The 17,919-nt window shown below is 44.4% G+C and overlaps 1 protein-coding gene across 1 annotated transcript in view; it reads right to left on the bottom strand.

The window, feature by feature from the left end:
• LOC126417033 (ankyrin repeat domain-containing protein 65-like) overlaps positions 1 to 17,690 on the bottom strand; it is a 71,786-nt gene extending 54,096 nt beyond the window's left edge. The window contains exon 1 of the mRNA XM_050084924.1: positions 17,501 to 17,690. Within this exon, the coding sequence (XP_049940881.1) occupies positions 17,501 to 17,557 (57 nt within the window). The 5' untranslated portion in view covers positions 17,558 to 17,690. The remainder of the gene's footprint in view (positions 1 to 17,500) is intronic.
• Positions 17,691 to 17,919: the final 229 nt, after the last annotated feature.

The following is a 17,919-nucleotide window of genomic DNA, read 5'->3' as shown; positions in this document are numbered from 1 at the left end:
ACTTAAACCTAACTAACCTAAGGACATCACACAACACCCAGCCATAACGAGGCAGAGAAAATCCCTGACCCCGCCGGGAATCGAACCCGGGAACCCGGGCGTGGGAAGCGAGAACGCTACCGCACGACCACGAGATGCGGGCTGGGGAGCAGTTACTAACTCACATCTATACACTTAAAAAAATATCAGCATGTAACTGTACTTACAAATTATTTTTTTATTGACTGTGAAATAACTCGTAACCTACCATGACGATTTATGGTCCAAATGATCCATGGAACTTGAAACTGACTTATTAACTAACCAACTCGTCTTCATATTCCATTGGATATTATCATTTTCTTTTGTCCTTCAGCCTTGCTGAATGGCAGCGATAAGCAATAGAAATATAAGAATGTTTTGTTCTTTGTATCTAAATTAATTTCCTTACTTGTAAAATGCACTTCCCCTATAATGACATTGTTTCCTTTTGTCAACATTCATATAATGTATTTATAAGAGAATCGTTTTGAGACACGTGCGCTCTCTTCAAAAAATGTACTTCTTATTTATCTAAAACTTGAATTCAGATACTTCATTGTTCCTTTGACGTTTATTTCCTATGCTCCAGCAATTTTCTGCAGTATAGATCATTAGCGCGCTCGGTGTGTACGCATTCGTGTCTTAAGCGTTTAGTTTTTGAAACTATCGTAATGGCTCTATCACTGAATTAATGAGTTAACAGCTCATTATGCCAAATCACAGTTTGATTTTAGAAATCACTGTTTGAATTTTGTTGTTGAAAATATACATGCTTTATTAGCAGCTACACACATAAATAGTGACTATCTCCGTACAAGAAGCAAACGACTGTAGCTGAGGTATGTTGCCAGGCGTTGCTTCTTTTCCTTTGGAGTTTACTTCTTCCAACATGAATGTGATGTGCTGTACGTCATTCAGTATTTGTTAGCGATATATGCAGTAACATACTAAAATCTACTGCTGCATAGACGAACATCTTTTATGTCATGAAGAAATAGAATTAGAATGGTTGCCATACGTTGTTTTGTGAGACACAAACCTTTAAGAATACTTTATAAAATTTTCCTCATCGCTCTTTCGCTCATCGGTGTTTGTCAAGCCAACTGCGTAGCATCTAATCACTAGAGTTTAACATGTGAAGGTAGCCTGAAAGTTTGAGCCAAGGTGTGATGTGTATCTGAGTAGATTAAGGAATGAAACTTCTGAAATTAGTAAGAATGCTATGTGGCTCCGGGTAGGAAAGTCTTCTTGGTTCGTATATTTCTGCTTGAGGAATCATATTTTACTCCTATTTTAAATTTTTTCTATTGAGAAGCCTTGCGTTGCCCTTCCTATAAATACGATGTATCCAAAGCGGAAAATATTCCAGCGAATCTGAAGCACGAATTGTTGGCGTAAGGCCGTACAACGTTGAAGCTGTCCTGGCGAGAGCAAGCACCAGCTAAGGAGACAATCAAAAGGCCATTGATTAACTGCATTTCGAAATGTTAACGCCAAATAAAAGACGTAACCAGTAATTTTACATTTCAGTTTCGAATCTGCTCTTAGAATCTGCTTTTTAAATAATCATTGTTTGGCGGGACTCAAAACTGAAGAGGGGAATTTATAATAATATTTAAATCTGAGTCACTTCTCCATTCTTTTTCAATTCGCTCATCAGTGCTAGGTATTCTCTGGTACAGCAAACGGAATTCGCTTAGTAGGAAATTTATTTTGGATCTGTCTTCAAATTATTCCAAAACTGTCAATAAACATCAATCTATTTAATACGTTAAGTATGACGTTACTGGTAGCTAAGTGATTTATCCTCTCAAACTAGCTGTCAGTATATAACAATTGTTATGGATGCGCTGCCACTCATATGGCATTTCATTTATGTCCGTGTTATAAATTACTGTGTAGTGCAAAGCGGACGGGTCGCTGCCTTGAATTATTGATATTTCCGTACCGTCGACAGGTGCAGCGTTATGTGATCCACATTTTTGCTTTCTCTTAAACTAGCTTGTGGTTCAGTGGAATGCACGCAGTCAGCACTCGTGGGAACCTATTTGGCTGCGCCGTGCTCGTGCATAAAACATGACTGTGCGGCCTTCAGTCCCAGGCACGGTTGTCACACCTTCTTCATTTGACACTCGCAGCTGTCTGCCGCGTAACGAGCAAAGGGGAAAGACTCTGTAGGATTGCGCAGTGTAAGGCTCCGACTTCCTCGAAAGTAGTTGCGCAACGTTCTCCTCGCGGTTACGTATATTTCCATTTACTTACTCTGCTGTCTGTTACGTATAATTACAATACTTCTACACAGCAACCATCTAGCCAGGGTGTCGCTGTAAAATAACTTGAACTGATGCTGTCACACAGCCAGTACGCATGCGCCTAAGATCAATGACCAATAGCTGTGAAGCGTTAAGTCTTCTGAGTCGAATGCGGCGTATAACCAACTTAACAATAGAAAAGTGTATGTGGAACCGGTGCCGCAAGATTCAACAAAAACAAGCTCAAGAATATGTTTGTACTGACACTGTGAATACTATTGAAAATAACCTTGATTTTTTTGGAAATAGTGATAGCATGCAGCTAATCTGGTTTCCAATTTATGATCCAGGAATTAATGCCAATCCATACATTGGAAGGGCTCGACTGCATCGAGAGCAAAAAAAACGTCGAATGAGCAATTCAATATTTCTGCGATAACGACTGTTCTTTTCTTAGATATTGATGAAACTGTGTATCTTCCCTGGGTTTCTGAAGGTCAAACTATTGATAAACATTACTATCATGAGGAAATAAGAAAAAACCAACCCAGACTGTGGAAGAATATGCGATGGGTTGTGTGTGCATCAAGGCAACGCACCCACTCATGCGGCATTGTCTGTTAAGACGTTTCTGGCAATGTACAGCATCCCGTGGAAGACTACCTATCTTATTTGCGTGACGTAGCACCATGTAACTTTAATCTATTCCTCAAGGTCAAATCTGCATTCAAAGGAACAAGATTTCAGACCGATGAAGCAGCGAAAAGATAATCGGCATGCGCCATCAAGCGGCTCATAGAGGAAGACTTCCAGTGCTGTTTCCATCAAAGGAAAATTGGCATGAGGCGTTATAGTGATAGAGGAGTGAAGCATACTAAGGGTGTCGATCAGTAAATATGTATGTTTTTGAAATAAAATGTTTTACAGCAACAATCCCGTTATTTCATAGCCACATCTCGTATATGGTGGTATTTCAGAGAGCCTGTCTTGAAGTCGTGACTAACGAAGTATCAATGTATTCAGATATATGAACAGAGAAGGAACAGAACAAGCTTAGTTCCATACAGCGAGGGAAGTGATGAAGAAGCTGCAAATAACGCACGGCATAGGATGGATGATATGATAAATATTGAAGTTTTTGTCGTCAGTTTGCTATAAAATTACAGAAAACAGAACATGAAGATAGAAGTTCCGTGAACTGAGACAGTATCTACGTTACGTTTTCTTTATTGGCCACCATAGTCATCCAAAAGTTCCTAAATGACAAAATTTTCGGCATTTGACTCCAATGAGGACTATCATACCCACAACCGATTTCGGCTTTGGAGACTTTTCAGCTGCAGTGTATCATTTCTCAAGCGTAGGTCAAACGTGTCAGGCAGAAATATACGTGTCGTCAATAGGCACACTCCATCTGAATCATTTCTGTTAAGGCCTGTAGTAATGTCAACGAAGTGAAGTGTCTTAGCGTTCAACAGCTTGACCTTTCAGCAAACTTTGTTCGGACATGTTCGTGTGTATTACGCCACTTTGTACGCAAAGAAGAGTAGCAGGTGTAATGGGCACGGGAAGTTTATAGAAATCACGGAGCACAGTTTCATGGAAAAACGGAACTCATGTGTCAGCACACCACTCTCCCAGCCGTATGTCAGTTTACGAGGCCAGAGTCGCTACTTATCAATCAAGTAGCTCATAAGGTTGCCTCAAAAGGGCTGAGTGCACCCCGCTTGTCAACAGCGCTCGGCAGAGTGAGTGGTCAAGCCGTCCAAGTGCTAGCCCAGCCCGACAGCGCTTTACTTCGGTGATCTGACGGGAAGCGGTGTTACCGCTGCGGAAAGGCCGTTGGCGTTGAAAAGGAACACACGCACAACATATTCATGCAAGCAAGCACACGTCACGCACATGACTGCTTTCTCCGGTCGTGTTTCATGGAGTCTGTGCTGAATTATCGACGGAATAATCTGGTTTGGTTACAGTTGTATAGTAGGCAATAATTGCGATAGTCCGCAGCTCGCGGTCGTGCGGTAGCGTTCTCGCTTCCTGCGCCTGGGTTCCCAGGTTCGATTCCCGGAGGGGTCAGGGATTTTCTCTGCCTCGTGATGACTGGGTGTTGTGTGCTGTCCTTAGGTTAGTTAGGTTTAAGTAGTTCTAAGTTCTAGGGGACTGATGACCATAGATGTTAAGTCCCATAGTGCTCAGAGCCATTTGAACCATTTAATTGCGATATCTAAATCAGCGAAATGAGGTAAGTGAGCACATTAGAGAATTCAGTTACTGTAAAAGATAGTAATAAGAGCTACGCGACAAGTATTTCCCGAGGGGGAACAGTGTGGTAGCTATCCTCCTAAATTCGCTGACATTTTTAAACGTTTGAAACGTAGATATGAATATGGCGAACAGAAAACGCACTACGAAGGGACCTTTCCAGCTCATCCACTACGTTTATCTGTAGACACTATGCAACCAATTTACACGCTTCCTGCTCAGAATTTGAGATAAGAAATGCAGTTCACCATTTGCTTTGACGTGGAGCAGCTCTGATGTTTGATGTCTACAGGTTCTCAGTGAGAGTTCTGCTTCTCTCAACAGAAATATGACTCTTCCTCTTAAAAGAACACACTGGTAACCGCTTTGGAGAGCTGTCGGTTGTGTAAAACTGGTACGATGCCGTCGTGTGACGTTGCGATGCTAACGTAGGTAATGACAGCTAAATGTTGCGTACGTGCCGGCCAGTCATGTGGGAACAGCGCAGTAAGACGCGCCGACCTGTACACGTGACAAGGCAGGAAGGAGTTAACTCAAAGAACGTGCCCATGACGGTACTCCGTGAATTGAGCTCCCTGGTATGTTGGAGTATCAACACGGACTCACCAGCATTTATGTAAGGAACGGATGTGCAAGGCAGCAATCAGATCATACTTACACTCAGGAATACTGAAAGTTTCGCACCCAGAGGAAACAAAGGTACATCTGCATTTACATATACATGGTTACTCTGGAATTCACAGTTAAGTGCCTGATAGAGGGTTCATCGAACCATTTTCTTACTACTTCTCTCTCTTTCAACTCTCGAATGGCGCGTGAGAAAAAGGAACACTTAATCTTTCCGTTGCAGCTCTGATTTCTCTTATTTTATTATGATGATCATTTCTCCGTACGTAGGTGGGTGTCAACAAAATATTTTCGCATTCGGAAGAGAAAGTTGGTGATTGAAATTTCATAAACAGATCTCGCTGCACAGAAAACTGCTTTTGTTTCAGTGACTGCCACCCCAACTCCCGTATCAAATCAGTGACACTCTCACCCCTATTGCGCAATAACATGAAACGAGCTGCCCTTTTTTGCACTTTTTCGATGTCCTCCGTCAATCCTACCTGGTAAGGATCCCACACCGCACAGCAATTTTCCAGCAGAGGACGGATAAGTGTAATGTAGGCTGTCTTTTTAGTAGCTTGGTAGCATCTTGTAAGTGTTCTGCCAACAAAGCGCAGTCTTTGTTTCGCTTTCCCCACAATATTATCTATGCGGTCTTTCCAATTTACGTTTCTCCTAATTTTTATTCCTAGGTATTTAGTCGAATTGACAGCCCTTACATTTGTGTGATTTATCGTATACCTAAAATTTATCGTTTTTCTTTTAGTACCCATGTGGATTACCTCGCTCTTTTCTTTGTTTAGTGCCAATTGCCACTTTTCGCACCATACAGAAGTTCTCTCTAGATCATTATGTAACTGGAATTGATTGTCTGATGATTTTACTAGACAGTAAATTACAGCATCAAAAATGGTTCAAATGGCTCTGAGCACTATGGGACTCAACTGCTGAGGTCATTAGTCCCCTAGAACTTAGAACTAGTTAAACCTAACTAACCTAAGGACATCACAAACATCCATGCCCGAGGCAGGATTCGAACCTGCGACCGTAGTGGTCTTGCGGTTCCAGACTGCAGCGCCTTTAACCGCACGGCCACTTCGGCCGGCAATTACAGCATCATCTGCAAACAATCTAAGGGGGCTGGTCAGAGTATCACCTAGATCGTTTATGAAAACCAGGAACATTAGAGGGCCTATGACACTACCTTGCAGAACGCCAGATATCACTTCTGTTCTGCTCGGTAATTTACGGTCTGTCACTACGAACTGTGACCTCTCAGACGAAATCACGAATCAAGTCACGCAACTGAGACGATACTCCATATGTACGCAATTTGATTAATAGTCGCCCTTGAGGAACGGTATCAAAAGCCTTCTGGAAATCTAGGAATATGGAATCGATCTGAGATCCCTTGTCGACAGCAGTCATTACTTCACGGGAATAAAGAGCTAGTTGTGTTGCATAAGGACGATATTTTCTGAATCCGTGTTGGTTAGGCATCAATAAGTCATTTTCTCCAAGGTGATTCATTATGTTCGAGTACAGTATATGCTCCAAAATCCTGCTGCAAATTGAGGTCAGTGATATGGGACTGTAATTCAGTGGGTTACTCCCATTTCCTTTCTTGAATATTGTTGTGACCTGTGCTACTTTCCACTCTTTAGGAACAGACCTTTCGTCAAATGAGCGGTTGCATATGATTGCTAAGAAAAGCGCCATTGCGTTTGCATTCTATGAAAGGAACCTGATCGGTATACCATGTGGACCGGAAGACTTGCCTTAATTGATTTGTTTCGCAACACCTAAGGCGTCTACTGTTACGTCGCTCATGCTAGCAGCTGTTCTGGTTTCGAATTCTGGAATATTTACTTCGTCTTCTTTCGTGAAGGAATTACAAACGCGATACCTCGCAGATAACTACAGTGAGATCCGACATCCCGATAGTACAAGTTTTGTGCCACTGTTCATACCCGCAGACACTGCAGTTCCGCTGTCATCACACATGGGTTCCTATTTAAACGGCGCGTAGGCGACGAGCCATATGCGTGACGAGCTCATCCCGACTTCAGAAGGACTTTAGTAAGCAGATAAAGCCAGGGAGACGTGTTAGACGACATTTCTCACAGTTAAGCTAGTTTGAGAGGGACTTAATCATGAAAATCGCTATATGGTCGACACGCCGTGTGAGTCGCCAGGCCGATTGTTCGGGGTTTTCCGTCAGATTGTTTGCCAACAGTGGACACGAAATGGCACTCACGTGTGCAACGTCCGGAACGACCAGGAAGGCAACGAGCCGAGAGGTTGAAGGTTCGTGTGGCAGACGACCAGGGATCCTACAGTAAATCGCTCCACGTCACAAGCATATGTACAGGCCCTAGCTGTTCCACAACCCATTCCCAGACACCTTGCGGATGTGAATTTGCAATCCAGGCGCTCTTGTCGCCCACTGCCCTTAAAACCAAGACATCGGCGATTCCGTATAAAGTGGTGCCAATCCAAACAGACCTGCAGTGCCATAGACTGACGAAACATGACGTTTAACGATGAGTTCCGATGCGTTTTGGGGACAGACAATAACCGCATGTGGGCAGACTAGTGGACGGCAGCACTGCCGGCCTAATGGTCTAGCTGCAGGCGAGGGGGGAGTGGGGGGGTGACGGCCTCATTGTGGTTCGTGGAACCTTAACGGGCCAGCGTTATGATGATAATATTCGTCAATCATCCCGTGAGGAGCTTTCTTCCATTGTCTACCACGGGCACTTCCGCAGTAATATAATACAAAGATCTAGATGCTCAAGACTTGCTGCGTCATTTCCGACTTTTCCATGCCCGGCCTGCTTCCTACTCGTGTCCCCTATACGGCACGTGTGAGACCAGCTGTCACTCTGTACATGATTTGGAGGCGGCTGTTCAAGATTTGTGGCCAAGTCTTCCCCAGGACAACATCAGACATCTAATGAACTCGATATAGGACCACGCTGTGGCATATATTGCAGCAAAAGGTGGCCCAACACGTTACTACTGTTGTACTGTATTTGTCTAAACTGTATCGGCTTAAATGTGTTGATTCTGGGATCAGGAGAATCTCTCGTCTGTATCATTACGTCTAATGAATTCCGTTTTCATACGATGCCCCCCCCCCCCCCCCCCCCCCCCGCCGCCTCTTGGGGTGCTATTTTCTACGTTCCTGACAGTATTTGGTGTTACAGAAAAAAAACCATGCCTATGTGATGTTTCATCATCAGTATTTTAGGACAAATATTTGAAAAATGCTTCCTAATAGTGTTTGCGGATATTAACATACTAAATTTCAAACATTCAAATGAGCTGCCTCCACTCCAAAATCGTATGTTCTAATTCCTTGTAGACTGGAATTGCCTACCTCATGCTGTATTGTTTTTCTGTCCTTACTCGCATTGACGTTAGTGAATAATTCTTACCCGTTGTGGACAAGTTAGAACACTGTAATTATTCAAGTTAAATGTAATTTATAAGTAATTAGTGTCCGCCCCCGGTAGCTGAGTGGTCAGTGCGACAGAATGTCAATCCTAAGGGCCCGGGTTCGATTTCCGGCTGGCTCGGAGATTTTCTCCGTTCAGGGCCTGGGTGTTGTATTGTCCTAATCATCATCATTTCATCCTCACTGACGCGCAAGTCACCGAAGTGGCGTGAAATCGAAAGACCTGCACCCGGCCAGCGGTCTACCCGGCGGAAGGCCCTAGTCACACGACATTTACTGATTAAGTAATTAGTTCCAAGAACTCTATCCTGTAGGTGTTTATTTCTACGTTATGTAATAAAAGATGCCTAGTTTCCATCTCAGACGTTTACATTTATTTACGTTTCTCGAAGATTGTTTCTTTACTAGCCGCGTAGCAGAATTTTGCAATGGAACGTTTTAGGACAGCGAATGTAAAACGTCGTAAGTAAAGAAACAACGTTCACTACTTATGAATAAATACAAACATCTAAAGACAAGTGAACATAAATTGAATGTACTGTGAAAAAAGCATGCTTTTAGGCGATATTCGTTGGCGTCTTGTGTCAGGAGAACGGGTGTTACTCATGCCAGTGCGTTACCTATAGTTTTGATTTTATGCGCGGAAAGCGCGTGAGCTTAAGCAAGTATGTGAATCAGGCCCGCGAATCACCAAAGACTGTCCATGCCCGCTGGAAGGCATGGCGCCGGCCGGGGTGGCCGAGCGGTTCTAGGCGCTATAGTCTGGAACCACGCGACCGCTACGGCCGCAGGTTCGAATCCTGCCTCGGGCATGGATGTGTGTGCTGTCCTTAGGTTAGTTAGGTTTAAATAGTTCTAAGTTCTAGGGGACTGTTGACCTCAGAATTTAAGTCCCATAGTGCTCAGAGCCATTTGAACCATTTTTGAAGGCATGGCGTATCAGTCGCAGCCGTGGAAGCCGGTATAAGAACGGTGGCCATAAAAGGATCATAACTGACTAGGACCGTCAACGAGTATCACTCCTTGTGAACGATGATCGGTTTCAGACCCGGTAGGAACTGCTACTGTCAGTAACTGACGGTGAATCTCAACCAGTTTCCGAGCTAACATTTTACAAAACGACAACAGCGGTGTTCGCAGGGTTGCACAAAAATCTTTCATGGTTTGCGAACACTCACGAACTATATCGCACACTGAGTGGCCCGCTAAATTATCCGGTCTTAATACACTAGAACAGGGGTGTCCAATCCACGGCCTTCGGGCCTCATGTGGCCCAAACCAACTACCTATGCAGCAAAACAAGTGAGCATCTATCACACGGTCGATAAAACATAAATACGCAAAAAAAAAAAAAATTATTAAGTTCCGACTGTGTAAAGTTATGGTAAAATTAGTATTAGACATTCTTTCATTGGACCATCTCGTTTTCCTTTGTCATTTTTCCTTCTTTTTCTCTCTCTCTAACAGTTATTGTTGGAGTTAATCATATTTTGAGCGGCCCCAAAATACTCCCTTTCTTCCATTGTGGCCCAGGTAAGCTAAGGTTAGATATCCCTGGCCTAGAAAGTGCGTGGTTTGAACAGCGGGTGAAATGTCGCATTCAGAATCCCCGTAATATGGTAGCTTTATGGAATATAATCACTGATGAGTGACTTCAGGTGGACACGGTACACCTGCAGACAGTAATGAGCTCTCTTCGTCTCAGAACTGTGCACGCTATCAAAGCTAAAAGCTGCGTGGTTTCTCCTGAGTGTCACGAATTTCTTGTCTAGTGTGCTTATTGGTAGGTCCAGGTACCACTCTACTCCGTTTCGTTATTAACTCTTGGTCCGAGGTTATGCTAATTTGAGTTGTTTATTACAGGTCCGAAGATAGGGGCTGACATTATACTTCAGTTGTGGTCTCACTCATCACTTTCAGATTTTAAGTTGCAGTTTGTTGCTCAGTACCTTCCCACATCAGTACAGACAGTATCGAGAGACGATTCTTAGATAAATGCGATTGTAACGGCAGAACAATAAGGGGTGGCCAAAAGGCTTCCGTTTCAGGATGTTGTTGAAGCCCAGGTGCGGTTGTATAAGCACCGACGTGTAGTCAAAGGATCAGTACGGCATTCGTGTATTTCCGACGTGCGTACGGTAAGTTCGAAAACATGAACTATGCCGACATTATTTCGAAATACCTTCAAACAAGAACAACCTGATGTTATTCTCTTTTTGGCTGCCGAAGGACGAATACAGTTAGACATACATCGGAGAATAAAGAACGCGTGTGCAGAAGTGTGTTTGTCGAAATTCGACTTTGTGAAATGGCGTGCCAAGCGGTGCTGTGGCTTCGTGATAACGCATGTCCCCATATCACAAATATCGTAATGCAGAAGGTACGCCAACGCAAATGGGAGAGACTCGAACAACCGCCTTACAGTACCGGTCTTTCCCCGTGCCATTATCACACCTTCGGTCCCTTAAATAACCCTTGAAGCGCCGACGATTCCCGTCGGACGATGATTTGCAGCAGTTAATTAGGGTCTACTTCACACAGAAGGACACGGCGTTTTACTAAACGAGTATCTCCAATCTGATGCGTCGGTAGCCTGATTGCCTCGATGCTCACGGCGGTTTTGCCTGACTGGCATACCGATTCTGGACTTTACGGCCTTCGGAAGGAAATTTCTTGGTCCCCCTTTATACCAACTAAGTGGGTCGTCTGGCTTCTATCCAGTTACTCGTTGACCAGTCTGGTGTGGCAGTAGAAGAGAGCAAAAGGAAAGCCGAAGTTTTACATATCGCATTTAAGAAATAATTCACGCATGAGAATCGTACGAACATGCAGTCGGTTGACCACTGAACAGACTGCTGTACAAAAAAAATGGTTCAAATGGCTCTGAGCACTATGGGACTAAACTTCTGTCGTCTGCAAGTATGCTAACAAAACACAGGTATACTACAATCTCGAAACAATATATACAAATCTTTTACAATAACGGGGAAATAAATCTTATTATGAAAACAAGATCCAAACATTAGGCATTTATATTAATATGTCCATACCCTGTTGTTCAGTCCCTGCAGATAAATTCTCAACTCAAGAAAATATTTTGCGTTAAAATTGTACAGACAGCACGAGGTTGTAAACCGAGCTTTTTGAGACAAGAGACGAACATGTGGAAGTGAATTTTTCAGCCAGTACCATGCCTTCAATGGGCAATAAATGAGAGGCAGAGCATCTGCAAACTGTTTACACTCTTAACAAAAATACTGCCATCCACATCAACGCTAGTGGTGCCACTTTGAAAAGCATTACACAATCGTGTTCGAAGTTTGCTACTGTTCACATTTTCTGGCTGATTGTCGACGTACGATTTTTTCTCATTAAATGAATTTGCAAGGTCGTATTCAGTATATGGTGCTGCAGGACGCAGTGTCTCGGATCCTGAATGAAACGAGTAAAACTTCGTAACAGCTGTCATAAAGAATAGACCAAATTTATCGTCGTGGATTGAACTTAGGCACGAGCGTAGTGGTCCAACGGTTATCTTAAATTACTTTATCATCCACAGATTACCAGTGAGGAGGTCGTCTAGGTTGTAGAACACTGATAAGAAGGACGTTCCGAAAGTGGATGTCGTCATTGTGTTTGGAAGAGCAGATGGCACACAAAGTGGCACAAACAAACGCCACATGAATCCACACTCGTTGCTGCTTCGACGATGGAAGGGGCATCAGTGGAGCAGGAATACCACATGCGCAGACCGCTGAAGAAGAGAGAGTATCAGCAAACTTGGGGTGCCCGATGTTATTCGAGTACGCATCATGACGGCAGAAGGACATGTACTGATAACGTGGTCGCCAGTGGAAATGCGTGTTGTTTGTTGTTGTTGTGGTCTTCAGTCCTGAGACTGGTTTGATGCAGCTCTCCATGCTACTCTGTCCTGTGCAAGCTGCTTCATCTCCCAGTACCTACTGCAGCCTACGTACTTCTGAATCTGCTTAGTGTATTCATCTCTTGGTCTCCCTCTACGATTTTTACCCTCCACGCTGCCCTCCAATACTAAATTGGTGATCCCTTGATGCCTCGGAACATGTCCTACCAACTAGTCCCTTCTTCTAGTCAAGTTGTGCCACAAACTCCTCTTCTCCCCAATACTATTCAATACCTCATCATTAGTTATGTGATCTACCCATCTAATCTTCAGCATTCTTCTGTACCACTACGTTTCGAAAGCTTCTATTCTCTTCTTGACCGAACTACTTATCATCCATGTTTCACTTCCATACATGGCTACACTCCATACAAATACTCTCAGAAACGACTTTCTGACGCTTATATCTATACTCTGAATGTGCGCGTTGAACTATTGTTTTCGTTATCCATCAACGCCTACCGTCCGTGTATGATGAAGAAGTCATGTCTTGTCAAATGGTTGGTCGCTGGTGTTGCGTGTTGAGAGTTTTCAGCTGTTCCCTGCATTGAAAGCCGCACGCTTAGGGGGTCACTTCCAAACCTGTGTTGAGGTGGAGTAGGCTGTGCGCCAGTTCTTGGCATCGAAGGGCACTGAATTTTACCAGAGTGGTTTCTCCAAAATGACTGGTCACTACGATAAATGTCTGAATGTCAGTGGCGACTATGTCGAAAAATGGCGCAAGGTGTGTAGCTCATGATGCCACCGTGTATTTGCTTTTGGCAATAAACTTTCCATGTGAAACACAATGATGAAACTTAGTTTCGGAACGTCCCTCGTATAACAAGAATAGATTATAAATATCTGTATGTAAAAACAGATATGCTAGTGCTCCTCCAACAGATCCTAAATAGAAAGGTCCTCGTGAATGTGGAATAAGATACAGGACACACACAATCGGGAGGATGGGGGTTCAAACCCCAGTCGGCCTTAAATGTTTGTGTTTCCCATGGCTTCTGGAAATTATTTAAGCCAAATACCGGAAGCTTTCTTTGAAAGTGACACGGCTAATAGCCTGTGCTGCGTCTCCAATGACCCAGTCGTTGATCGTAAGTAAAAGCGTAATCTTCTTTTTTATTTTTTTAAAGGCACATTCGAACGACGAACTGTCATTGAAGCCACAGAAAGAGCTGATCCCTCTTTAGAGTCTAAGGGAATGGCGTTGAGTTATATGGCAGAGCATTTACCTACACCCAGCCATAACATTCTCTGTCATTCTGATCTTCGAAGAACTCAGTTTGGAGGATTGAAGTCGGGCAGGAATTGCTGTCTTATTAGAAAAAGGTCAGCAAGCAATGGGTTCAAACGATTTCAAATCCAGAGTTCAGTTTGGTAAACAGTTTTTATAGTAATACGCCTATTGCGAATTCAATACTTAGTCTGAATAGTTACGAAGAGCTCAAGTTGTTGCTATAAGATGTAAGTTGTTTACCTCATATGAAATCCAAATATTCATTCAAAACCATTAATTCCTTATCCCAAAGTGCTCTGTGACATGACTTAATTTAGACCATAAGGCCCGATGCAAACGAGCAAGTAACATTCGCGCTAGCTTGCAGCGTCAGACATCATTTCGCTACACTCACGGCGACACTGCAGCGATAATCGTACAGCACCAACAGATTACAAGGCAACCAATATGAAGATAGGCAGAAGGAAGCAGGCAATATTTGTTAATTTCGTTTATGAATACTTTAAGGAACGTCAAAGGGGGTTCTGCACTCATCGTCTAGTTATTCGTGAAGTCCCTAAGCGGGTCTAGGGCTTCTATCCAGTTACTCGTTGACCAGTCTGGTGTGGCAGTAGAAGAGAGCAAAAGGAAAGCCGAAGTTTTACATATCGCATTTAAGAAATAATTCACGCATGAGAATCGTACGAACATGCAGTCGGTTGACCACTGAACAGACTTCTGTACAAAAAAGATGTTTCAAATGGCTCTGAGCACTATGGGACTTTACTCGTGTACACAGCAGGCTTTTATCGCGAAGGTCCAAGCGATCGGAGAAAAGTGCAGGTGACTCTTGTATATCAGACGGATAAAAGAATGAACATTAACAATACAGAAAAATATCCATAACGTCGGTTGGTTGCAGAATTCTTTAACATGCTCTCAGGTCCAAAATAATTATTTTACTCGAGACGGAAAAGCTTCTTACCACGAATAAGGACCGTTTTAGAGAGCATCGCTCGTGCGAAACTCAACTTGGCCTTTTCTCACATGATATCGTACAAACTATGAATGAAGGGCAACAGGAAGATTCCATATTCATAAATTTGTGAATAATGTTTGACACGGTGCCCCAACGGAAACGGTTGGCGAAGGTACGAGCATACAGGAAAGGTTCCCCGATATGGGGAGTGGGTCGAGGAATTCTTAAGCAACAGAACCCAGTACGGCGTGCATGGTGGCGAGCGTTCATGACAAACAATGGACGTTTAACAGGACCGCTGTTAGTGTCTATACACGTAAATGATCTGGCGGACAGGGCGAGCAGCAATCTCCGGCTGTTTGCTGATGAGGCTGTTGTTTACGGGAAGGTGTCGTAGTGGAATGGCTGTAGGAGGATACAAGATGACATATCTGTAGTGTTCGAATACAGCATCAGTAGTGTGCTGCTTGACACAATCAATACCTGGGCGTAACTCTGCAAAGCGGTATGAAATGGAATGTAGTAGGGAAGGCGAACGGTAGCTCATGTGTAAAGAAGACCGCATGTAAGATACTGGTTCAACCCATTTTTGAGTACTGGTCGAGTGTCTCGGAACTGCACCGCGCCGGATTGAAGGAGGAAATCGAAGCAATTCAGATTACGGAGCTGCTTGATTGACTGACTGATTGATTGATTAATGGGGGTTATGGGACTAAACGGAGATCTTTCGGGAACTCAAATGAGTGAAAATCTCATTCTGGAATGATCGGCTTATTTGGAGCATAGGATGCCGTCCATTCCACGCAAACACAGCCCATACTCCATGGAGCCAACACTAGCTTGCACAGTGCCTTGTTGACAACTTGGGGCTATGGCTTCCTGGGGTCGCACTGGAATCCTACCGTCAGCTCTTACCCACTGGTATCGGGACTCATTTTCCCAGGCCGCGGTTTTCCAGCGGTCTAGGGTACAACCGATAAGGTCGAAAGTCCAGGAGAGACGCTGCAGGCGATTTCGCGCTTCCAGTAAGGGTACTCGCGTCAGTCGTCTGTTGCCATAGACCATTAACGCCAAATTTCGTCGCACTGTCCTAAGTGATATGTCGTCGTCCGTCTCACACTGATTTCTGCTGTTATTTCACGCAGCGTTTCTTGTCTGTTAGCACTGACAACTCCCCGCAAACGCCACTGCTCTCGGTCTTTAAGTGTAGACCGTCGGCTACTGTGTTGCCTGTGGTGACCGGTAATGCCTGTTTGGTATTCCTGGCACACGCTTGGCACTGTGGATCTCGGAATACTGAATTCCCTAACCAATTTCGAAATGGAATGTCCAAGGCGTCCAGCTCCAACTACCACTTCGCATTTAAAGTTGTTTATTCCAGTCGTGCGCCCATAATGACGTTGTAAAACTGTGTGAGACAGACTGATGGAGTTGCAATGGGAAACCCGTTGTCACCTATTGTGGCCAGTTTGTTTATGGAGGACTTTGAGGAACGTGCATTGCAGTCAGCGACCTTGAAACCTGCGTGTTTTTTCAGATATGTAGACGATACTTTTGTTGTTTGGCCTCATGGTAGTGAGAATTTAAATCGGTTCTTGGAACACCTGAATTCAGTCCACCCGAATATTCAGTTCACTATGGAGGTGAAAAAGAATGGATGCCTTCCCTTCCTTGATGTGTTGGTCAAAAGGGAGACTGACGGTACGTTGGGACATTCTGTTTATAGGATGCCTACTCACATTGACTTGTATCTGTTAGCTGATAGTTGTCACCATCCAGCTCAGAGTGAAGGTGTACTTCGTACCTTGGTTCACAGGGCCCACGTTATCTCAGACCCTGAAAGTTTGGCAGCTGAGCTATCACATCTCGAAGTCACCTTTCGTCAGAATGGTTACAGTGTGAGGCAGATCAAACGTGCGTTGCGCTATCAGTCTTCTGTGCAACGGGTCAGTGACGGTAGCAACGAAGTGGCACCTAAGTCTATGGCCTTTTTGCCTTTCTCAGGAATCATTTCCACCAGGATTGGTAGTATTTTGCGGGAATATGATGTGAAATGTGTTTCTCGACCACCTTCTAAGATTAAGGTCATATATTGGTGAGACAATCCGGACTGTGGAAACCGGTGTATTGGACATAAGCGTCACACATGCTTACAACAGCCGAGCAAATCCGCTATTGCAGAACATTGCCTTGAAACAAGTCATCCTATGGAATACAGCAACACGGAGATTCTGGCTTGCACGTCCAGCAACTGGGATAGTGTTATTAAGGAAGCTGTTGAAACCAAACTATCAAGCAACCTTATTAACAGAGATGGTGGATTTTGTTTAAATGCTGCTTGGAATCCGGCTCTGTCCCTCATCAAAAAACAGAGGGACAGAATTAGTGCTACCTCACCAGTTGATTAATAGTCACTATCGATATTTCTGATGTAGGTCATTTTTGTTTGTGTTGACACTTGTTCTGTGTGTGGTATCTTCCTTGTTTCTCCTCTATGAAGCGAGGTATTTCTTCCTCCTTGCATTTGTGCCTTGAGAATGGCAGGGTGTGCTCCTGTCGAAATATCGGCGGTGGTCGACGACGTCACCCGGGAGCAAACCCGTAAGTTATTTGAACGTTGGAAACTATTTCACACGAATTACCTGAGTAGAAATGACAGCTCCACCAATGCACTGCCCTGTAATACGTTGATTATGCGGCACTACCTCCATCTGTATACGTGCACATAGCTATGCCACGACGTATGTCGCCTCAGCGTACTTTGCGGCAGCGCAGCGCCTACCTGGTTCGCCGACTCGGCGCGGCCAGCGCAGAGGTGCCCCGTCGCCGCAGACGCCATGCCAGTAGCCTTAGCGTGGTGCTCGTGCTGCCGCGGCCCGCCGCTAGCGACTCGTTATCTCGGCCGCCGACCGCCGCTTTTATCGCGGCCGTATCTCGGCCCGGCGGCACCGCAGCGCCACAGCCACAGCTGTTGAGCCAGGCCGCCCGCCTGGCCTTGTCACGTCTCTGGCTGCGCCTTCCTTCTTTTTTTCCTCGCTCGCTAGGTCGTCAGACGCCGCAGTCCGCCCCGGCTATAAATACTCGTGACGCGCTTTGAAGACGCCTCGTACTAGCAAACAGCGGCCGGCCAGGTACGCTCGCCGTAAGAAGATTTCAGGGGCGAGTGTCACTACACCCTGCTCTGCGAACATATATGTGTGA

This window comes from Schistocerca serialis, chromosome 8 (assembly GCF_023864345.2).
Source record: "Schistocerca serialis cubense isolate TAMUIC-IGC-003099 chromosome 8, iqSchSeri2.2, whole genome shotgun sequence".
Classification (NCBI taxonomy): domain Eukaryota; kingdom Metazoa; phylum Arthropoda; class Insecta; order Orthoptera; family Acrididae; genus Schistocerca; species Schistocerca serialis.
The sequence above is the reverse complement of the archived record's forward strand: the minus strand, read 5'-3'. Positions and strand labels throughout refer to the sequence as shown.